The 25397-nt window shown below is 35.3% G+C and overlaps 1 protein-coding gene across 3 annotated transcripts in view; it reads right to left on the bottom strand.

Moving 5' to 3' along the window:
- The window catches only part of LOC140135900 (protein spire homolog 1-like), a 129680-nt gene extending 104526 nt beyond the window's left edge, over positions 1–25154 (bottom strand). For all 3 annotated transcript variants that reach the window (XM_072157565.1, XM_072157568.1, XM_072157566.1), the window contains exons 1-2: positions 24871–25154; positions 23634–23665 (exon numbers count right to left, since the gene is read on the bottom strand). In XM_072157565.1, the coding sequence (XP_072013666.1) occupies positions 23634–23665; positions 24871–25135 (297 nt within the window). In that variant the 5' untranslated portion in view covers positions 25136–25154. The remainder of the gene's footprint in view (positions 1–23633; positions 23666–24870) is intronic.
- Between the last annotated feature and the right edge of the window lie 243 nt (positions 25155–25397).

Below are 25397 nucleotides of genomic sequence, written 5' to 3'. Positions count from 1 at the left end.
TAGGTAAAAATCAGCCAATATTTTGACCCTTTCCGTTGACCCGTTGAGAGTGAATTGCTACTAGTTATCATCCTGTCATCACAATGATGCTATCAGTGTATGAATTGATGGGTTACGATTTGATAGGTATCTAATGAAGCCTACCAATATGGCATCTCTACCAATCATACATAGGTCAGTGGGTTATCGGACCAATTTTCGCCACAGTGTGAAATGACCATTACAGTGGTCGGCGGCGTCTGGTCCCAAATGGCAAGCATTTTTTTTCTTCACAGATGATGAAACAAATTAACAACCAGACTCAAAATTGTTTTATTATTTGTATGAAGGACTAGGCTATCTCACAGTCACTAGGATCCACAATATGCTCATCTATCAAGGCACAGTTCTTTAACCCCAATACATTTTCACATTCATTGATTGAAATTTGGGTACAAAAACTCATACTCTGAAACTTGAGGTCAAATTTTGCACTATGATTGTTTAATTAAGGTTATTGAACTATGCCATTGGGATGAGGCCACTGTGGTCCATAGTGAGTGAGGCTCAGGCTATCTATCTATATTGGTTAAAATTGATGGGTTTTGATTTCATCGCTATCTAATCAATGAAGCTTGTCTGTGTCATATGTGTATTTATTATTCATACATGTAGGCTTATGTTTAATATTTCACCATTCTAAAATTAAAGTTTTCAGTAATTTGCTCAATCGAAAAATCATCAAAATCCACTTTTTGTGCTAACATAGCCTACTAGTTATGAAGCCAAAAGCTGTGTATTACAAAAGAGCCTTTTACACAAAGCAGTAATTAGCTACATGTATTTGAATGGGGCTTCAACTTTATCAATACTGCTGCTTTCCTTATTTTAACCATGCACATTTCAAAAATACCCAATAATAATTTTAATGACTATTATGCATCATTTTTAAGCAATTTATACACAATTTTTTTCACTGAATGGGCCTTTATAACCAGCCCCGGTAACCAGCCAACACTTGTCAAAGGAAACAGCTCAACATGATTTTATAACTCCAAAAGTGTGTCATTCTTTATTGTTTTACTGTTCACAAACACTTATAAGGGGGGCCTGATGCAAAAAAAATTCATCGCAAATATTTTGGCCCCCCTTTACAGACCTCAAAAATTTCAGGACCCCCCTTTTTGACATGAAAATTATGAGTCAACCCCATAGAAAAGCATATACACTTAATTTTTCCAGGAAAATTTGTGGTCATTTTTTTCAGCCCCCCCCCCCTTAGGAGGGTCAAAGATTTTCAGGGCCCCCTTTTTGCATCAGGCCCCCTAACAAGTGTTTGTGAATGATCCCTTAACCAAGAATGAAACAGCTTATTAAATATGAACACCCATTTATCACCTCTTACAACACAATTTTATCATTAAATCCCTTCCTAGTCTGGAAAATATTTCCACTCTCAGTCCGACTCGCTGTATGTTACTATAGCTACCTGAGAGGTCTGTCTATAGACTTTCTGTCTACCTGCCATTCTTGGCTCAATTATTTCATTTCAGTATTTAACAAGTGTGATTTTATTAAATATATTTGCCATTTGTTTTGCCATGCTCGGTCCCTTTTTTTAAGTAAATGTAATTTTGGAAGCATCACTTGAAATTGTTCAATTATATAATGACATTTTGTGAAACAGAGTTAACTATAGTGGAAATTCCAATTGAATGAACGCAGCTTTCAATAGCGTGACGAACATTTGCGTACACTGTGCGATGTACGCCAGCGTGTGCGACTGTGCGTGAGTAACGCGGAAGTGAATCCAACCATGCCAACGCACTTGTGATTGGTTAGCATTGTATCCAAGGTATTGCGTTCGCGTTGTAGTTTGAAATACGCGATATACAATCGCGGTTGGATCGAGTACAGCTATTGAAAGCTGCGTTCATTCAATTGGAATTCCTACTATAGACTTAGCTGTGGTCTAACCCACGAACACAGCCGTGTTGTGACCCCTAATGACCTTTGACCGCAAAATATATGCAACTCGCAAAGACATTGGCTAATGTCAATGCATGGGTGCACGTGGCACCACTTTGCTATGTTACTTGTGGCAGAAGGGGCATTTTGAAGGTTTTTCATCTCAGACCGGAAGTGACCCCTTAATGACATTTGACCCCAAATAAAAAATACCACATATGAATTGGGTTACTACAATTCATGTGTGAACATACCGTTACTGTCCTATGTTTTTCTTAGCAAATAAAAAAAATTGAAGGTTTTTCGTTTTATACCGGAAGTGACCCCTTAATGACCTTTGACCCCAAATCTGTGTACACCCCATAAACACTGGGTAATAACAATACATGTGTGCAAGTGGCGTCACTGTCCTACAGAATCTGTGGAAGAAGATGCATTTTAAAGGTATTTCGTTTTATACCGGAAGTGACCCCAAATAATTTCATATTTTTGAATTATAATTTAAAATGCAATATTTTGCAACAATCCAAAATGCTTGCAAATACAAATGTAGAGCGCTTTCAATGCTCCATGCTCTTTAGTGACGAAAATATCCCTGTTCTTTATGGCCTGATTTTATACTTTGGAGGGATTTTTTAGCTGATGAAGCAAAAACAACCATTTTTTTTGCCAACATGGGTTGATTAAAACTGAAATTCGTTTTCAAAATATGATTGCGAAAAGAATTTTCTAGATTTGCCAAGCTTTCTGTGATAATTTAAAGTCATTTAGGGACCATTCACAAACACTTGTAAGGGGGGACCTGATGCAAAAAACTTTATCGCGAAATTTTTTGGGGCCCCCTTTACAGACCTCGAAAATTTCAGGGCCTCCCTTTTTGACATGAAAATTATCGGTCAACCCATAGAAAAGCATATAAACTCAATTTTCCCAGAAAAAATTGTGGTCATTTTTTTCAGGGCCCCCTTAGGAGGATAAAAAATTTTCAGGGCCCCCCTTTTTGCATCAGGCCCCCCTTACAAGTGTTTGTGAACGGTTCCTTAGCCTCTTCCAGAAACAAAAAAATCCTGTCTGACCGACTCTAGTTCATACACCCGAAGACATGAAGAGTGGAGTAACATCATCATATTTTCGATTCTCTTGCGGAATATATATACTCATGTGGTTAAAAGTCATTTGAATACAATATCTTGCCATAATGTCTGACGGAGGCCCTCCATGGATACTCAGCATGAAAATAGTAAACGCTAAATAAAATATTGAAGGGTTATGTGTGTTCATTGGTATAGATTACAAAATTAATGGATGCAGCCATGGTATATCATCATCACACAAATACATTAACCCCCTGAGTACTACCTGGCAATCTAACATTGCCTCTGATTGGTCAATTACATGATATCTTCACTTTAATCACCAATCAGAATGGAGCTTTGCAAATCATTTACCCCAATTTTTTTGTGTGGTGAAATTATTCTAACAATGTTGCTGATTGGTCCAATTGATAATGAAAACTTCTTTTTGGCCAATCGGCAGGTAGTTCTCATGGGGTTAACGTCTCTGTCATCATTGCACTGGCAAACTGTACTCGGTACGCTAACGTCATTATGCACATTCCCTCCTTCCACCTGCCTGTTAGGTGGTGCAGAAAAACATGGTTAATTATTCAAAAGACACGTTTTTTAAATTTAATCATTGCACATTCAAGGCATGTAATTTCCAGCGCTGCGAAATAGTGCATATAGATTCAGAGAAATGAATCTTTTGTAAACCAGCTGGCAGATAATGTTTGGCGATAGGCTGTCAATAAAAGAAAGTATTAATTTTTTAATTCATTTTTAAAACACAAGTTGAAAGTATAACAAGTTTGGTAGTGACGTAGGTGCAAATTTGGCTGGTTGCAATATCAAATCCAGATAAAAGTGTATATCCACGCATAATACCAGGGTGGTTTGTTTGTGGCACAACTGCCTAAAAGCACAGATGCCACAACCAAACTCACAGTGAAAGAAAGTGCAGTAGTGGCACCAGCAGTGGGTGGGGGAGTGGGAAACTTGGGGAGGGGGCAAGCGGGCATACCTCCTCTTTTTTTTTCCCACTCACGATAGAGAATTCACTATTTTGGGCCATAATCATCCAATTATAGAAACAAATCAGATTCCCCCCTCCCATTTTACCTACCCTCTCCCCCTACGCCACTGACGAGTTACATCACTTTGATATTTATTTTATCAAACAAGAGAAACAAAATTCCAGTCCTATTAAAATGACATTCATGTCACAGATTTTAAGCTTTTAGTTGTGCAGTAGTGGTTCAAGTGAAACTAGAGCCTCGTGCTCCATGGCTCCATTAAAGCCATATTGTAAGTAACATTTCCATAAAAAATAGATTTAGTATTATTTTCTTTTCCATAAAATGTTAGCTTTCACTCTCAGATATGTCCCCTCTTAATTTTGAGCCAAACAACTGAGGTAAAGCAAAGAAAATTGGAATTTACTACCAGCGCCGATGTCACCATTGCGTGTCACTCCGTCGTTTGTGCTATGGCACAGTCCTTTGATGTGTGTATGACCATCCTACACACCATGTACAAACTGTGTTATGAACATCACATCTGTATTCTACTAATATTTCTATCCTAATAATTAAACGACGGTTCCTGCGCTTTATTCAAAATCTAAGATTTTGACAAAACTACAGCACCTAAAGTTTTGATTTTTGCAGCGTATTTATATAGTATGTTAGTTAAAGCCTAAATTAGCCTAAAATAATGTACATTACAACTGTGTAAAAAACAGAATTTTGAAAAATATTCAGGGCGTCCTCCTCAGCAAATATTACAATGTGGCTTTAAAAATATTCCAGGTTCTCTGTGACACACCTCACAGTACCTTGACATTGCAATTTTGAATCATTTCAATTACCTTTTCTCTAGATCTCATTGCATAATTGTTGGTGCAGATGAAAGCAATTAATTAAATCTATTGGCATTTTGCAACCAAGCAATGGATGTAGGGTTATGCTAATGTAACACATAGCATAAGGTAATGAATACTTAATAGCGGGAAATTTCTACTGGTTTTTATTTTCATCGACGTTGGGCAGGAAAAACCTCGTATGTGCTTTTGGCCCCTGAACATGTTTAATATAAAACTGCTAACAGGTTACATTGAGAGGTTTTGCTTTAAACATGTTCAGGGGCCAATGACACATAGGAGGGCTTTCCTGCCCAACGATGTCATGCTTTTCACAGTTAATTTCAAAGACGTGAAATTAAAAGCAACAAAAAATATTTTGAGTGCTAGGCTTTTATGCTTGAAACCACATATAAAAGCAACCATAAACTGTTCAGTTTAATTTAATATCACAAAAAATTAACACCGCTAAAATATGTCGCTATGAAAGTATTGACGATTATGAAGGTCCTTGACATATTTGCTCCCGGAAATTCACATCACCAAGGGAAGATGGAGAGCCGTATTTGTTTTAGTGGATATTAAGAATGATATGTTTCACTCTGTCTTCTTCAATACATGTAGCACTTAACAATTAGCACGGGACTGGCAAAATTAGGGGATTGCATGGCTTATTACGGTAGTTTTTTTTTTCAAGTTCTAAGTTAGATCATAATTTGATTTTTGACTTGATATCAACAGAAATTTATCATAAATCAGCAGTATTTAGCAACTATAATGTTGCGATTTGGTAGTTCACAGCATCTTGCGAAAGGTAGTGAGTTTGGGCAAAAATTGCATTGATCATTTCATAGCGAGTGTGTAGAAGAATCCAAATATCACAGATACACTTTTGTAGGTCCTGTGGTTCTTGAGTTATGTTGTAAAGAGGGCTGAAACAACAACACTTTTGTAAAACGTACATAACTCATCTAATAAATCAAGCAAGTTTTCAAAGTATATGATTTGTAGAATGAATTTTTGCAAAACATCCAAGTGTTATATTTCATTTGTCAATTTATTGATTTAGATAATGAAAATCAATTTTTCTTGGCTGCTTCGACCAACAATATACCTCGTCTAACCTTAAAACCGTGTAATAACACCACAATCAATATTTCAATTTCTTCATTTATCATGCAAACTCCTAATTAGTATTATGTAAAATTTTGCTTGTCAAAACCAAGAACTTTTTATACCCACATAAATTTGTTCCATCTTGTCAATGAATTTATCAGATATATTAAAACCAAACCACTTTCCCAGCACAAGTTTCTGGGCTAATCGCTACCTCGGTTCCGGAAACCTGTTTCCCATGAAAATTTTAGAAATTATAAAATCATCATTACAAGCCATCATGATAAATAATGCATTATTTTGTTCTTTCTCCAACACAATTAGATTCATCAACTTACATATGATTGTCTCTGGGCTATCTCGTTTAAATTAAAACAATAGAAAAATCTATAATGACCAGGCCAGGAGCTAAAAATACACCTGACATGCATTCCTTTAGCTAATGTATGTTGATGAGTCAGCCAGGTATCTCATTTATGCAGAGACAGAGAGACACACCTTGTTATATAGGCATACAGGGAATCTGTTGATAAAGGAATAATTGGGGCAAGTGACATTATTATGTGATTCCATCAAGTGCTGTGGTGTAGCGTCATAGGGGGACGGGGGGAGGTTCCATCGATTGCAAAATCTAGAAAATCAAATAGGAAAATTGCAAAAAAATGGCTTGTACCCCCCATCAGACCTGGTGCCACCCCCCAATCATGGTTGATGCCCCCCCAATATGATGACCCATCTCCATGTACATCCTCAAGGAATCAAATTGGAAGACAATGCATCATTTTTTGAGTGAAATGAGTAAGGGGAAAAAGATGATATTATAAACTAAAATCATCATCGGGGGGAGCACTTACATGACGGATATGCATCATATGCCTCGGGATAGACCCCCCTCCTTTTCAAACCTGCTTGTACCCAATGACCCCCAGTTTTTGTGTTATTGCTCTACCTATTACCCAATGACCTCCTTTAAAAAATTCACTACTCAATGACCCCCCTTTTTTTTTTTTCCTGCTACCCAATGACCAGCCTTTTTAATTCCCAAAGTTAGGTGGTATTTGTGTTCTCCTCGAGAAATAATGGGATTTTGCTTCAAATCCCCGCTGAATTCGATCATCCAGTTGCTTGCAATTGTTAATTGCAGTTTGGCACCTATTTATGTGTACTCAATGACACTCATTTGGTAATCCTGTACCCAATGACCCCCATTTTACAGTTTATTACCCCAGTGGCCCCCTGTTTTCAAAGTTTCATACCGAATGGCCCCATTTTTATTCAGGTTGTGTACTGAATGACCCCATATTTTTGTAACTGTACAATTGACCTGAAAGCGCCCTACTTTTAACATGGCCGAGGCACATATACCTACCATTTCAAATGCCTCCCTGGGAAATCATACAATAACATCAGTACGAATTCATGTATAAGTCTACAAAAAAATTATTTTCGACCAACAACAATTTGATTTAATAATAGACAAAATCTGATTGATATTCAAATCTGATGAATCTAATCATCTAATTCACAGATAGATGTTTTTCTATGGAATAGCATTTTCCACATCAACACCTCAGTAACTTAGATATACAATGTAAGGAAATAGGAACATAATCCTTGCATTGCTCCTTAACATAATCTACTACATACAAGGACCTTCTACAGCTCTTACCTGAACAAAGACCAAATACATAAGCAATTTTGCAACTCTCTAACACTAACAAATCTTTGCATACTCAAATAAATCCTGAAGAAGGAACTATGTTGGGCTTACAAAAAGTGTTTGTTCACTGGGGTACAGTTTATCTTTTCAAAGTTACAGCTCTGAAATTATATACAGTGTTGCCAAACCTGTGATTTTGTAGCCCATTTGGGCAACTTTTGTAGGTTTTGCCACAACTTTTAAACATTTTTCCTCTATCATAGAACCCAAATGGTTACGAAAAAGGTCGGGCGACATTTTGATATTGACTCCAATGACTTTCAGTAGTTTCTTGTACCATAGACTGATGTTTATAAGAAAAGTTGAACAACTTTTAGATGATTTGAGATGCGGTTTTTCTTGAAATGTTTTGGCAACTCTTAAATTGACAAATAGGCAATACACATTGAAATAAAATTCCCTTTATATTGTAATATTTAAAAGCAAATATCACATTAACAGAAGGAATGGCTTATTCCTTGTGCAAATTTACACTCAACTTTCTTATAACTGGGCGGTGGATATTGAGGAAAAGGCTGTCAGTTTAATTTCAAATCTGTCTAATGAAGAATGGTTAGGTTACATTACAATTATATATTTTCACACACCAAACTGATATTTGCAATTAATACACACCTGGACAAATAATTCTGGACAAGCAAAATATTTTAAAGGTCCCTGTAATTAATGTTTAGGTGTAGACATAATCTCTTACTTTTTTTTTCTTTTTTTTCCTCACTGTTCTCTTTCATTAAAGGTGCATGACCAGATGACCAATATGATGGTCCAATTGACGGTAATTATATGTGTTCTCTACCTCACATAATTGAGGCTATCATCCAAACATTCTTATTCCAAGTTCTGAGTTAAATTGCTTCTGCGTTGTGGATTCTAGAAGCAAAACTGTACTTAGGCCCTACATCCTTGTGGCTCAGTGATACACTGTAGAACAGCAGTACAGTTAGAGAATAAGCGATAGAATTTTATTTTGTTTATCTCTACCTTTGATAGATTTGACAGGCAGGTCCAATATTATGAGTAGTGGATACCGCGCACTACGATAAAAAAAAAATATTGGACCTGCCTGTCGCTCTATCATAGGTAGAGGATAGGCAAAATAAAAATTCCTATCGCTTATTTTCATTCTTAGTCATTTAAATATTATTTTAATAACTGTAAACAATTTTTTAAATCAAAAACTAAGTTACCGTCCATAAAACTCCCTCATTATAAAATGAACGAAACTTGTTTACAACTTCACGTATTCTGTTGCGCTGTATTGCTAGCGATCGCAGATTCCGCACTAGTTCACGCATTACAGCGCAATACATACGCCAAGCACCTCTACAAGCGTGTAAGGCATTATCAAGACGCATGATGACGTGGGGTCGCTCACGGCCTGATAAACGGCACCAAATCTTGCGATTGTCCAATCAAAAATGTGTCTACGAACTAGACCACTCCCACTGACTAAGAATACTCAATTGAGGACGGTGTACCACCAAACAACCATGTTTTTGTTCATACCGCCTAAACGAAACCTATTCCAGGTGTAACATTTCACAGGAGTTGTGAGAAAACTAAGCTTTCACCTAATACCAAAATCTTCATTTTGATGCCCAGAGAAAGCAGGGACGCCTTTTGAGGAGAGCGAGAGCAATCACTCTCTACTGCTCTCGTTAAATCTGATATAGGAGAGTGATTTTTAGCTCTCCTTAGTTAACCATTCCCATCTTACATTGTAAATGCTCTAAACAGCTATCCTTGAAAGCTCCAGAAGAGCTATTTAATGCTGTCCTGCAAATTCCAAAAGACAGTCCCTGAGTAAGGGGATGAGGCTATCAATCTGTTCATGCACCTTTAATTTATTGCACTATTCTGAAAGCTGTAACAACCAAAACATACATATTTAATATGTAGATTAACTGTTTCTTCTGTCCCCAAGACTTTTCAACTTCAATATCACCCAATTATTTCAAGATTCACCGAAACTGATTCCAATAATTTCCCACAGGCTTGCAAATTGAAAAAGTTAACCCCTTTGACTTATTTGTAAATGCAATTTAGTTTTACTGTTCCATTTGGGCATTTGTTGCCTGAAAGTATCTCGTTATTTCTAAAATATAATACAAAAGGACATCCTCCAGTCGTGCACTGATTTGAAATTCCCATTTGTAGACGGAGGTAACCTCGTAGTCTTGCTGTCTCTAACCAGAGACATGAATTTTGTGTGAAAAATTATAGCAAAATCCATCCAAATTTTTGGAGGGATTTTGCATCCAAATGTGCATTTTTTTAGAGAAATTTTGCATCCAATGTGCAGTTTTTAAAAAGAAATTTTGCAAAATATATGAAGAAGCTCATATTTGTCATAAATGTACAACAAAATGCCTTCAAAAAAAATATGCATTCAATACCATAGCTGCCAAGTTGAGCATAATGGAGTTAAACAATTCAAAATCTAATAAACTGTGGTGAGTGCACAATCTGTAAAAAATTGTAAAAATTACAATAATTTTCTGTGCCTTTTTTTTAGATATTTTGCAAAATACATGAAGATGTTAACATAAATATACAACAAAATGCCAGCATAAAAAAATGTGTCCCACACCATATCTGCCAAGTTTAGCATAAAGGGGTTAAATTACCCGAAATCTAATTTACTGTGGTGACAACTCAATCTGTACAAATTTTGGTAATCTTCACAATCTTGCACATGTTAAAAAAGTGCAATGCAATTCCAAGCAACGCAATTCATATAAATTTTTTTAAATATCCTTTCTGTGCAATTACAATGTATGTACAATGTACATCTATAAAAATCATAGTGTAATTTGGCCCAATCTCAGACAAAATTCTGTACAATCTGCAATTTTGTTTCCGCGCAAATAACATGTCCCTGCCTCTACCTGGGCTACTTGACATTCCCACAACACAGGTTTTGTCAGTATTGTACAAGCATAAGCCGTAAGGCATACAAATATGCGCAAATGCCAAAACTGAATTGAAATTACTTATCAATAGGGGTGCACATATTGGTCGAGTTCAACGAGACAATGGCCATGTCAACTTGTCAGATTGTTCTAGGTCGGCAACCTCACAATGGCTTTGCCGATATATTCATGAATGCGACAAAATCAGGCTTTTTAATGGTTGATTACATCTTTGTACATATGCTAGAACTTGTGGTACATTTACTATACAATAAGTGAAATTCAAGTATTTTAAAAAGGCAAACAGACCATGAGGAGAATTGTAATCTTTTTGGGTGTGAAGCTATTCTATATGAACTACAATTTCTCAATGTGTGTAATTTTCAAAGGTTTTTAATTTATTTTTTATTAATTTATTGATCAAGCAAAATGAGTCATTGCATTTTAATATAAATTTTAATTTTTCAATCATTACATAGTTTTATTGCTGTAAATATGCTGCAAACTCTACTCAAGTGAATCAGGACTTCCCATTCCTGTGATGTAAATTATACAAACAACAATGAAAGTTCAATTCTAATTTTGGCCGTACCACAAAATCAATTGAGTGTCAATTGACTCATCAAAACATAATCAATCACATTTTTTATCATTGTACAGTTTCCCTCTTTTTTGAAAAGCAGGTGGTTGCAGCATACATGTGGTTGCAACTGGGGTTGCAACATATTTGTTGAAACAAGCAGTATTATAGTAGTAAGATACGTATGAGTTTAGTTTTAACATGATCTTGATGATGGGTCCAAGGAAAAAACAGAAATTGCTTTCAAAGCTATATGAGTACGCTGTTTGTTCAAGAAACATAACTTGTATCGTACAATCACAACAATGCTTCAAGATTGTGTTATTGTTTCATATTACTTTTTTTCATCATTATGAATATGAGTGGGTAAAAAAATCTATAACATCAGGGGTTTTTTTTTGAGTGTAGTACAAAGAAATCTTAGTTGTGTGTGTATTGGAATGACTTGTTCCATAATTAAAATTGTTGTTTTTATAACAAATTTATGCAAATTTATGCAAGATCAGATGTTCTTACCACATACGTGTATCTTTCAGTAATTAGTTCTAATGATATAGCACATGGAAAAATGGAGATGTGTGTTCTTAAAAAAAATTACTTTGCATTTTGCACATAACTTTGAATACAATATAATTAACTAGAGCGGTAACCGCACCATAGCTGAACCATGGGGCTTTGGCAGTATATTGTGGTACATGTATATATCACCCCTTTATGACCCTTTAATGACCTTAAATGAATTTTAAATTATGTTAAACATGTTTAGAATGTCATACGGATCATTGCATTTAAATTTCAGCTCAATTGGAGCATTTTGACAACTTGACCTTTATCCCCTTTATGACCCCTTAATGACCTTGAATGAATATTAAATTATTTTAAACATGTTTAGAATGTCATAAGGATCATTGCATTTAAATTTCAGCTCAATTGAACCATTTTGAAAACTTGACCTTTGACCCCTTTATTGACCCCTTAATGGCCTTAAATGAATTTAAAATATTTTAAATTTGTTTCGAATGTCTTAAAGATCATTGTATTTAAATATCAGCTCAATTGGAGCATTTTTGAAAACTTGACCTTTGACCCCTTTATGACCCCTTAATGACCTTAAATGAATATTAAAATATTTATAACATGTTTAGAATGTCATAAGGATCATTGCATATAAATTTCAGCTCAATTGGAGCATTTTTGGTCAAAATGACCTTTTTTGACCCCTGTGACCCCTTGGATGACCTCTGACGTTAGGAAATATTTTTATCATATTCTTTACTTTTTATTCTTTCATTTGACACCACTCGGGGGTTCATACCTTCGTGGGAATTAAAGATATGTCCATTTTAGACCAAATGGTTGGTAAGTAAGTAAGTAAGTAAGTAAGTAAGTAACATACACTCATATAGGCTGATACCATTTCATGGTTCAGCAAAAACCAAAATTAAAAGGGCATTTCGTGATCCACAGCCTCATCCCCCCACTTTTCTAAAAAAAAGTTGAGATTTTTATATCACTGGATACCTTTGGCTATATTGTTTATTTACCAAAAATTTCTTGCAGATTACCGGTAATTCGTTTAGCAAAAATATCGTCAAATTACAACAGTGGCCTATGGAGCAGTGTAATACACATAATCATGCATAACTCTCAAACGCAAAATCAGAATCAACTGAAATTTTGGGTATAGGCTTTTTTCGTGGATACCTACTGAAAAATGTCATAAAAAGAGGATGCTATATAGGATCACGAAATCCTCCTTTAAGTGTTTGAAATTAATTTGAAATGTTCACATCTTGGTTTCAATTGGCTTGTAAATGCCCATCAATCCATCATATAAAAAATTGAAATAAATAAGTAGGCCATATAATAGCTTGCACACAAAATATTTTTAACATTACATGTAAGTATGTGTATGGCCGTATGTTTTAAAATGCAGACTGTAAAATGAAAGTACACTTGTAACATACATTGTACAGATAGTGTCTTAAGGCCATATATATTCTCTGCACGTCTAAAAGGAAATTTGGTATGGATTACGAAGACGGGTCAGATCACATGATAAGAGATATCTTCTTACTCCGTAAATAGATGGAAGATGCTAGCCTATAATCAATGAAAGACACAGGTTAATGTGGCGGACATTATGGAGTGGCTTGTTCTTTTTGATTTAGTTAACGGCCATATTCTTTATGTCTTGGTGGACATTTTGTATAGATTATGAAGACAGGTCACATCACCCATGATAAAATCTATGTATCTCAATACTCTGTACATGTAGAAGAAAGATGCTAAGGGACCGCTCTCAAAAATTTCAGCCCCCCCTTTTGACATGAAAATATAAGGGCATATAAACTTAATTTTTCCAGGAAAATTTGTGGTCATTTTTTCAGGGCCCCCTTTTTTGCATTAGGCCCCCCCCTTTACAAGTGTTTGTGAACGGTCCCTAACCTGATGTATATGTATCAAACACAAGTGTAATGTGGAGGCCATTAAAGTATTGACTGGGTTGTTCTTTAATTTCAGTTTAAATCATGCCTCATTTCTAATTTTACTAATCTAAAATTTTAATTGCATTTTCTGATTTTTCCCCTGTAATTCACTATTGTCCTCCGTTTTTCCTCATAAATGCACATCTATCTGTTATCCAATTTCTATAACATTTACCATACTGAGATTGCAGCAATTAAATTTCTCATTTCTTTCACTATCAGGTATCATATATGCACCTGTAAAATCATATCCATGGATTTTGAAGTACATATCTGTGCTTACATTTCAGCTTTCAGGATTATCAGATGCCTCAAATCAGGACTATATCGTGTACTTGTATAACAGCTCCCTAGCTCTATAGAGATTTCAGAGTACTGTAGCCTTTCAACACGGCTTTACGTGGAAATCTTGAGGTGGGAGCACCCTCTCTCTTATAAATCCTCACGCTCACCACGGCTTTGCAGCCAGTTTCGAAAAGAGTAGGGTGTTAACCCCTGACTGTTCCCAACCCGTCCCGGTGTTCAAATGGACCCCTATGGAAATAAGCTTCAATAGAGGCTTTCTTGGGTTATCCAGGGTTGTCAAAATCCGAACAAATCAAATCAAATCAAATCAAAAAACCCGACATGGATCTCAACTTGGGGGTCTTTGACAAAGACGATAAGACTTTATGAGTAAGAATCTGTGATATTTAAATAGAAAAGAAACATATTATAGTTTCTACCACAGTATCTCTTTAAAAATGAAACTTTGAATTAAAAAAAAGAGCACAGCCACAGATGATAAGATAGAAAGTTTGGAAAGAAAGTGTTTTGCGGACTTGTGAATTTTAATAAAATGGCCGACTATGAAGAGAGCCAGCCATTTCAGAGTTAAAATTTCACCAAGTACAATTTCTTAGCCGCTTTGTTTAGGAGATATACATTGTATACTAGTACATGCATATGAAACCACTGACAGTGAAACCCAAAACGCTACGTCCATGACATAATAAGGATGCTAAGAAAGAACAACTTTGTTCCAGAAATAAATCTGTTGCGATGTTGAGAGATTCTGTACATGTAGCACTTAGCTGATATTGCTTTAGTGAGTGCTGATTCCCTGCATGTGAATCATAGCTGCCATGTGCTCGCATCTAATTGTAAAGTAACAAACCAAATCTTGTCCAAAATGTATTTTTTCATTTACATATAGTGCCTTAGTGGTCACTTTTGTCAGAAGAGGTTAGGTCATGAATATGTTGGTGCAGTAATTGTATCAAGGTTATGAACTGCATCAAAATAAGCGATGGAGAAATTTCTCGTGTGAATCTCTCTTTCACTTCACCTAAAACTTGTTTGTTGTAAAAAGGTCTCTTGGTTTTTACAAATGTGGTCCTCCAAATGGTCATCATAGCTGTTGCAGTCATGACTAATTAACTACAGTACTAAGAGTTATAGTCCTAAAATCCTATCAGTTTCTTCCTAAAAATGTGCAACTGAAAATTAAAACAAAATAAATGAGGAATGAATGTGGTTACATAAGGCAGCTATTACAGAGTATACTGGTCCACAGTTACTCCTTTTTTCCCCTCACAAGACAGTTTACCTAGTCACAGCTTACAGGCGACTTGATACCGACAAGGCAGGGCGGATAGGTTACCTACCACCTATTGAGACACACTTGTCTCCTTACGAAACTTTACCGAAACTTTTCACACTAAGTTTATTTATAGAACAAACAATCCGTGGAAATAAGAACAATCATCCAATTTTGTGGGTGGTTCTCTTTACTTTCAGACTAGATTTGTTTTGTTTTGGTTGGATTAACTTTTAAATTTTTGTGGAACAAACTACCAGCAAATGGCAAGGACAATTGTCTGATTTTGTGGGTGGTGGTTCTCTTTACTTTTGGTCTAAGTTTTACAATTTATTATTTGTTTACTTGGATCTACCTTTTGATGAGTTGTGGAACAAACAACCAGCAATTGAGAATATTTTGTGTTTTTATTTATCATTTTTTGGTTGGATTTCTTTTGGGAACAAGCAACACATTTAGCAACCAGTAAAAGGCAAGAACAGTCACCAAATGTTTTTTGGGTGGATTGCTCTGATCTACTTTTGGTCCAAACTTAAAACTAAATTCAGTAAATTGTGGATACTTAAATTCATTTTTATTTATAAATTATTTGTTTTGTTGGATTTACCTTGTCAAGTTCCTGTGAAACCAGGGATATTATGAGACAAACACACCCTGCAGAAAGGCTAGAACAATCGTCTGATTTCGTGGGTGGTTCTCTTTACTTTTGGTCCATATTTTTACTTCAATTGTGAATGCTTTTTATTTTACGTATTTATTATTTGTTTGGTTGAATTTACCTTTTGATTAGTTATGGAATAAACAACCAGCAAATGACAAAAACAATTGTCTGATTTTGTGGCTTGTTCTCTTTGTTTTTGGTTCATATTTTGGAACATTTTTTTCAATTTTTACTTCTATTTATTATTTGTTTGGTTGAATTTACCTTTTGATTTGTTGTGGAACAAACAACCAGCAAGAACAATCGTCTGATTTCGTGGGTAGTTCTCACTACTTTTGGTCTAGATTTTAACTTTAATTGTTAAATACCTTTAATTTTCATTATTATTTTTTTGGTTGGATTACCTTTTGATTTGCTTTTATTTGTCAATGGTTGAATGCATTGACACTATGGGCCAAAACAGCGTCAATTCCGATGGCATCGTTCAGTGACCTACATTTAAGATTAACTCAAAATTTGACCTCTAGTAGTAGTAGAGTATGAGTTTTTGTACCCAAAACACTCAAAGGTCATTCCGCACACACAGACATATATTGGGGTCAAAGGACTATGAATTGATAATGAGTTTGTTTTAGTTCCAAGTGTGAATACCATATGACTATAGCATGTGGGAGTTTCCCAAGTAGTTTAGTCATTATTTTGATAATTGATCATTTTGATATCATTGTGGGGTTAAATGAAATGCATTTTATTTGCGATATGAATCAATTAAATTAACACACATGTCAATAAACCTTGGAGCAATAAACTGTACTGCACCAATTGGTTTTGATATTGTGTGAATTTTGGATTTTTACTATTTCTTTTTGCTCGGTGATGGGAAATTCGGGACCTGATATAATTATGTGTGACTGTGTTTGGCATTGGAATGTTTGCACTTCAGGCAAATATTTACAAATACTCCATTTTATTATTATTTTTTTCATAATTTAATTCAACAATTTCAATAATGAGTCAACAGTACAGCGATGACTGAACTCCTCTAGTTGAAACTGTTACAATTTCATGAACTTTTCATGGATTTTTGTTTTTAGAAAAACATCAAAGTATAGGCCAATGTGATTAGAGACTACATGTAGCAATTGCTGGGAATCTGTCTTTAACTTATTATTTTGACTTACAAATTTATTTTCTCCATTTGATATTATTAATATCTCAGTACCGGTACATGAATCCTTTAAGTGTTGTAACTTGAATTTCATTGCATTTTGAAATCATTAATAGAGTATGACATGAATACAAATTATCAATTTTCATATTAAAAACACAAAACATCATGCAAATTTTTTTTTTTAGGTCAACCATGAATGATCCTAGCATGTATTTTTTTTTCAATTTCGGCTACCCGGTTACCCGCCCGAAAAATGCGCCGGGTACCCAGGCACAAAATTACCCCAAAATCACACCCCTATAAATATGTAACTTTTAGTCATAATTTGAATACGGTACTAATTTATATATCACTATAGGCCTAATATGATTTTATGTATAGCAAATTAGCATTGTAATGTACTTTATTTAAATTTTATATTTTTGATTTATTTTGTTGGTTTGTAATAGTGACCCCTGTGCCTCATGGAACAGATGATTGCTTGTATTATCCACTGAATGAGTTTACTGCTAACCCAGATTAAAGAAATAAAACACTACAAAGCAAACAACTGCATGAACTGATTGATTAGCTTTTGCCATCTACTGAAGATAGCAGAGACAATTAGACGCATTGATTTGTATTTTGTACCCAATGAAACATGCTCAATCCAAAAGGGCAATTTTATGCAGAAGAGAATTGCCATTTAGAATAGCATACATGTATGCTTTAGAATTCATTAGCGCTTCAGAGCTAGTACCTTGGATGCAGTGGAAAGAGAGTTCATTTTATTTATTAGAATTCCTCATCAGCACTTGTGTGTTGGTTAGAACTTCTGTAATTCAAATGGCATTTTAGTAAGTCCAAAGTTTTGCATTCAAGATTGATATTCATTTTGAATAAAGAACAGTTTTAAAGACATGCACCCCACCCATCAGCAATTTCAACCTTTTTAATCGTGAAGCTCCTGTGGCCAAGTAATTTGGGCACAGGTCTCGTAAACCTGAGGTCCTGGGTTCGATTTCCAAGTGGATTCACTTTTTCTATCTATCTCCTACTGACGGCAAACTTGGTGACAAATTATGTTTATTATAAAAACCACAGAATTAAAACCAGAGAACGAGGACTCGACTGCTATCTTGATACAGGTATAGAGCAAAAATTGGGGGTATTCAGCTTCCCTCGGAATGCGATCGAGGCAATCGTTGTCATGCAAGCGGGACATGGATGATGGGCGCATTTGAGAGACGCACTTGATGCGACCTGCACGCAAGTACCAAGACGCTTCAGATGAGACGCAGAATTGTTTTCGTTCGTCTCCGTGCACCGTCGGCAAGGACCCGAATACCCCCAATTTTCGATCGTACGTGGCGGTATACATGTAGGGAGTCCCGGTTCAATCTCCTTCTACTTCAAACGCAGAGAAAATTTTATGCCATTATGCTCAGATTTGCTTGATAGTTCCCAGAAATGTAAAATTATTTCCATGTCCTGGAAATAATTGATCAAAAATGAATAAAAACAAACTGTCAGCCAGGAAGTATATTGGTGATTAGGAAAGAGGATTTCAATCTAATCTCAAAATCCTTTAGCCTCATTTGAATGGTTCTGTCTGACCCAAAAAAATTAACTCCTATTAATCTAGATACATTCATAAATTCTTATTTGTTTTCTCTACATTGTGAATTGAAAAATATTTTCACCATCACTGGATGTTTTTTTTATGCGAATGAACAAAATGAAAAAATAAGGCACAAAGTACGGTCCCCCCCCCCTGGCCCCATCTCACATGTGTAAATGACAATGATATAGATAAACCCAGCAATTTTATGCCCTGCAATTTGTTAACTTCAAATGGTGCACAAAAAAGATTAAGCATATTTGTGAATTTGTCTAGTTTTCATTCATGGACTATCAGATTATGTAGATTTTCTTGCAGATTTATCATATTATGTGTGCTAATCATCCTGAAGGACTTAAATTACAGAAAAAAAAACCCCAGGCCTAACTGCTGTCCTTAGGATGGTTAACAACCATAACAATAATTTTATATTATCATGATTATAATGAAAGTACAATTAATAATCAGATTAAATATTTAGTTTGGCTTGGAATTTGGTGTATTTTCATGTTTTGAGCAGCTGGGAGGGTGATTGGACCCACAGCATTAGAATAAATACTGTACAGTAATGAAAAAAAATGTAATAGAATAAAAAGAAAGAGAGAAATACAAAAAAAAATTTGCTGATAGTTATGTATTTTCAAATCTATGGTACAAGACTCTAATTGCACTAAAAATATAATCAAATCATAATTATTCTAATTGACATCTAATAAAAACAGTGCATAAATAATTTCTTCATCATTAAATTAACAGGAAAGGAAATTATGATTTGTATAAAAGCTGTGACTGTAGTGTTAAAATTTTGCAAGCATTTCGTGATCAACAGCCTCATCCCCCCACTTTTTTCAAAAAAAGTTGAGATTTTTATACTCACTGGAAACCTCTGGCTACATAATGTTTATGTACCGGTACCAAAAATTTCTTGCAGATTAATTCGTTTAGCAAAAATATCGTCAAATTTGAATTTCGTTCTGGTGCACCAGAACGAAATTACAACAGTGGCCTATGGAGCAGTGTAATACACAATCATAATCATGCATAACTCGCAAACGCAAAATCAGAATCAACTAAAATTTTGGGAATAAGCTTTTTTGTGGATATGTACTGAAAATGTGACTCCTCGCCACAACTGAGCCCGGATGTCGCCAGTGCCACTATTGAGATATGCTCCATCGAACTTAACAATAAACAATAGGAAAGAAAGGATTTATTGACTGTTTTATTGATTTTTCACTACTTAAATGTCAAGTACTATAGACATGATATACATCATTTTAAAGCTAATTTCAAGCAGAATATTTTGGTTGAATATCTCAAAAATGATGATTGGCGACATCCGGGCTCAGTTGTGGCGAGGAGTCACAAATGTCATAACAAGAGGATGCTACATGTAGGATCACAAAATCCTCCTTCAAATGTTATATATCAAAGGAAAGATTTACAAAGTGATCATTGGTATACAAGCTCAATGTATTAAAATTCAATAGATTTATAAAGCAGCAAGTCAAGAACTTTTCAAGTGCTCTCTAAAGGTTGACCGAAACATATTTTCTTTTTGAGCTAAATTATCAAAATCAAGGGTCTTTTGGCACTTTGTTTTATTCAACTGTGGCTTGGTACATGTACCACTAGTTACCAAAAGCAATTCTATAACCATGACTGTACAGTGTAAAAGTTTTGCTTTTAAACTCTTGAATTGTACAATGTCAATAAAGGAAAGATTTTAATCATTGCTTACAAGATCAATGTATTAAAATTCAATAGATTTATTTTCGCAGGTCAAGAACTTTTCAAGTGGCTCTAGAGGTTGACCTAAACATAAATTTTCTTTAAGAAAGCTGAAATTTCAAAATCAAGGGTCTTTCACAATTTTGTTTTGGTAAACTGTGGCTTTTTTATTGGTACCACCAATTAGTGATAATTCTAATACCCATGACCAAGCAGGGTTTCCACTAGACTGAGTTTTGGGGTCTTTTTGCACAGTAAAATTGTGAGGGACCCTATCTTTCTCACCTGGACCCCACAATTTTAGACTAAAACTTAAATCATGTCAAAATTAGTGTGTCCACAGACCCCAAAAACTTCAGGACCCCCCAGTTTTCAAATTTGGCAGATTATGGGGTCCATCTGGGGCCCCATCATTTTTGGATGACATAGTGTAAAGGTAAAATTTTGCTTAATTTTTGCATTGTACAATGTCAATAAAGGAAAGATCACTGGTTGTAAGCTCAATGTATTAAAATTCAATAGACTTATAATAACGCAGGTCAAGAACTTTTCAAGAGGCTCTAGAGGTTGATGAAAACATGTTGATGTATGTTTCCAGGCTAAAAATATCTATATAAATATTCACTTTTTGTGTCCTTGAATATGAAATGACATTGTGTGTCCCATTAGCTAATAGGAGTCTTCACTTTCAATGCAAATTGGTTGAAACTTGCAGATCTATAATAATAAAACAATTTGGCAAAATAGAGGTCAATCTAAGGATTACTGGTTGACAAATTACATTGAATTCATCTATTCTTTTAATATGTCCTCAGTTTTGAAGAGTGTACACACGCACTATTCAAGTGTAAATAGGGTACTTTTAAAATTGATCACATTTACAATAAGTTACATTGCAGTATGCTGTGAGCAGACTGGGACGTGATAGGAATTTGCAGTACATGTACATGATATGCAGCAGCGCATACCAGACAAATAAAGTACGGTATAAAAATTGTCCTTATAACAATATAAATAAAAGGAAATTTAAGTACAAGTACAATTGCCTTTCAAATATTCAAGCTACTGACTGGGTGACCTGTAAGTGACACATGAACTTATTCTGTTATCCTTATTATACAAGGTGTGTCACTATATTCACAAGTCACCCTCTGACAGACATGCTTTGATAGACATTAGTATCATGAGTCGTGTTCACATTTTGAGTTACACCCGGCGTAAACTTACGCTAACATTGATCAAAATTCCACAAATATTTTCCCTACTGCTACCGTGTGTCCACACCTAGCCTACTCCTAGCAGTACGCCGACTAGTTCCACCAATCATTCACTTCTGGTCGGCGTAACGTTGGCTACCACTTCCGTGTTTCTGTGACCTTTATCAACCACGCGATATGTAATTTCTTAGTTCTGATCAACAAAAGGTCTAACTTACTCCGGGTGCCAGGCGTAATCTGTGTTTACATTGCAACTTACGCCTGGCGGAGGTTACACCCAGCTCGCTACTCCTGACTTTTGTCAGGAGTAAATCGTCGGACGTACGCCTGGCGGAACTTACGCTGACCATCGTTCACACTGCACCTACTCCTGGCAGCGCCTACCGCTACTCCTAGCAACTTGCGCCGGGCGTACGTCCGACAATGTGAACACGACTATGGACTGTAGAAATGTAATTATGCAGTCAATAGAATCATTAGGAAATATGCATGAGTGCAGACAATTATAATAATAATATACTTGCTATTTTCTTTGCAGACAAAATTAAACCAAATTGTGGAAATTGGGTATTTTAAGTCCCTATAAAATAGAGGTTGCAAATCTGGACCAACTTTGTATAAATACGGTACTACTAGTATACTATCAAAATAAAAGAATTTCATATTAGCCCATGCATCAATAATATATTTTTGTAGCCTAGTATGAGTCATTGCTGGTACTTTCTGTAGATAATGCTTTTTAAAAATGTACATGTTTTGCTGGAATAGTTTACGCCCTAGGTAAATTACTAAATAATAATTGAACTATGTTCATGAACATAATCATTATGTGAATGCTATTGATCAAATTATCAAAACATTAATATCACTATGATGGCTGTTGTTTCTTGCAACTCAAAAACTAGAACAAAATTCTACAAGAACCAGAGATTATATTTCAGTTTATCCTTTTGCAGCACAATTATAAAAACACTTGAAAATAATAAGATCCTGGCAATAAGACTATATATTTTGGATTTCATTAAAATGAAGTTCACTTTTTGGGGGGTTCTGTGCTAATTATCAGTGTATATCATTATCAATTATTTTATAACAATCAGAAAAATATAGATCACAAAATAAAGTGCACCCACATTGCAGGGGACCCCCTAAATTTAAAATTTTTTAATTTTTCACCCTCCATATATTGGGAATGTGCAAGCTCGGGGGTGAACTCTGACCCTCTACTTTTGGACCTTACTCCTACCCCTGACTACACTGCAAAATATTTTTCACCCCCGAGATTTAATTTCACCCCATGTATTTGGATTTGGAGTGAAAAACACGGGAAAACAACCCCTGACTTTCAGGCCTTAATGCTACCCCTGGAGTGGACATCCCACTGTAAATTCAGTTTCAAGAGGTTACCACAGGGGGTGCTCTAATGAGCAAAACTTTAAAATGAAACTTGAGAAAATCAATAAATAAATAGGCTTATAATTTATAAATAAATAAGTAATTTGTAAATAAATAAGTAAGACCCTCAAATCCACACATAAATGTGGCTTTATTTAAGCTGTTTAGAAATTGATTATCTGGCTGGTGGTTGAGAAACATCAATACACCATCACTGCAAACAGTTCGACATTCCTGCATTGAGGCATATTATCAGATGGATAGTGCCGTACACATAGTGGGAATACCTGTATTTACATACATAATATACATGTTTCTGTTTGATCAGTATTGAATACTGATGATGAGATCATGAGCTGGCTATTCGTTTATGCAACACTCAGCCCAGCCCGGGCAACCAGGGAAGGGGGAGGGGGGTACTGTACTACTGAACTAGGGTACATACAGTACAGATTCAAATCTGGGGGTGGGGGTGGCTGGGGTACTAGATTTGCCAACCCTGTATACTGTACCAGGATACATACAGATTCACTGGTCATTATTTACAAATTACTAATGTTTGTAGGCCTACATATTTTTTGGTATAAAGAACCGCTTACCTCTCTTTCTCTGCCACGTTGCACTTGTTCATCTGCATAGCAATACAAAATAACAAAATATAGAAAAATTAGACCACATGACATATATATATATACAAACATTTATTGCATATAGGCCTAAAGCTGTGTCGTGAGGGTGGGGGTGAGGGAAGCAATTTTTCATTTTTGGCAGGCTGGGGGCATTTTTTGGCAAGCTGTTTGGAAATTTATCACCAGGGGCTCATATTATTGCACAGTCCAAAATAATTTAATGTAGATCCCCTATCTTGACTCTATTAATTAATTTATGAACTTGAATTAGTATTTATAACAATCTATTTCAAATAACTTGGCTGGGGGGGGGGGCAAGGATTTTTTGGCACGTCATTTGGAAATTTACCACTGGGGGCTCATAATTTACAGAGTCTATAATAATTTATCCCCTACCATACTGCTACTCAGCTATAAATATACTGGTAATGTATTTTAATTATTTCCCAATTTCCTACATCAATTATTACCCATTTAATTATCAATTTCCAATTTTCCATTACTGTAACTTTCGACTCTATTAATTTATTTATGAACTTGAATCAGCATTATTGGAACAACAATCTATTTCAAATTTAACTAAACCAATAAATTTTAATTCAGTTTCAAATTTGAATTACCGTAACTAAAAATCAAAAGATGAGACATGCATGATAAGTCCAATAATTATGAATTAGGCTATGCCAATAATCCAATTTTACATTTTAATGATTTTTAAACCAGTTTTGCATTTATAGTGACATATAGCTCCCCCACATACACACAGACGTGTTGCATAAAAAATTAAGCCCCCCACCCGCAATTTTTTTTTTTTTCGAACATCATTATTATGCATAGGCCTACATGGAATAATCAATTGATTTTTTGGAAAGTTTTTATTTTTTCAGTGAGTTTTGCTTTTTGCCTTTATTCCATGTTAAATTATGAAAAAATTATGAGACAAAAAAATTGCCCCCCCCCCTTCACACGACTCATAAAAAATAGAGTTAAAACAGGTGTTGGTTTTTTTTTCATTTTCACAAAAAAAGTCATCATCATCATAAAAAATCATGTGTCTCCAAAATATTGTAAATTAATTATCACTGTCAAATGTTGTCAATTAATATTATCCTTTCAAAATTACGCAATGAATATTTAATTCGACATAAATTAAATTTCGATTTTCAGCATGCCTTTACATGCCATATATTTCAATACGGTAGCTCACCTGTGCAGTCCCCCGTAACTTCCTGCTCTTCTATCGACACTGTGCCGTCTTTTCTCAACGAGACAGAATCAATCCCGTCGAGATTAAAATCCCGTTTCTTATCTCCATCTTCGCAGAGAGATTGTCCAAGAAATTTTGCCGATTGATGACATAAAGCCCAAGCTTGCTCTTCGTTGAGAGGACCATTAAAAGCATCCAGTATTTTTCCTAAAGTTATGCAATTTATTTGAACTTCATCCACTTTCACTAGCGAACACTCCGCCATTTTCGCCGGTGTAAGGTGGTTGTTGAAAAGTAGCCGTAAGCAGCAGCGATCGTGTTCGGTTTCTTTTGTTGATAAATAAATTGGGCTGGCTTGGAATGTGTGGCGCTGTGTAAAAATGCAATTACGGAATTCCCGGAATCACTTTCTGTCTCAGTCACAAAATGTAAACAAAATAAATTTGACTGGTATAAAAGAGATGCCGCAGTATTTAGTAAACAGCCGTGTGCGTTCTTCGCGCGAAGGACGCACAAATTAGTGCGTC

Source organism: Amphiura filiformis, chromosome 16 (genome assembly GCF_039555335.1).
Source record: "Amphiura filiformis chromosome 16, Afil_fr2py, whole genome shotgun sequence".
Taxonomy (NCBI): Eukaryota; Metazoa; Echinodermata; class Ophiuroidea; order Amphilepidida; family Amphiuridae; genus Amphiura; species Amphiura filiformis.
The sequence above is the reverse complement of the archived record's forward strand: the minus strand, read 5'-3'. Positions and strand labels throughout refer to the sequence as shown.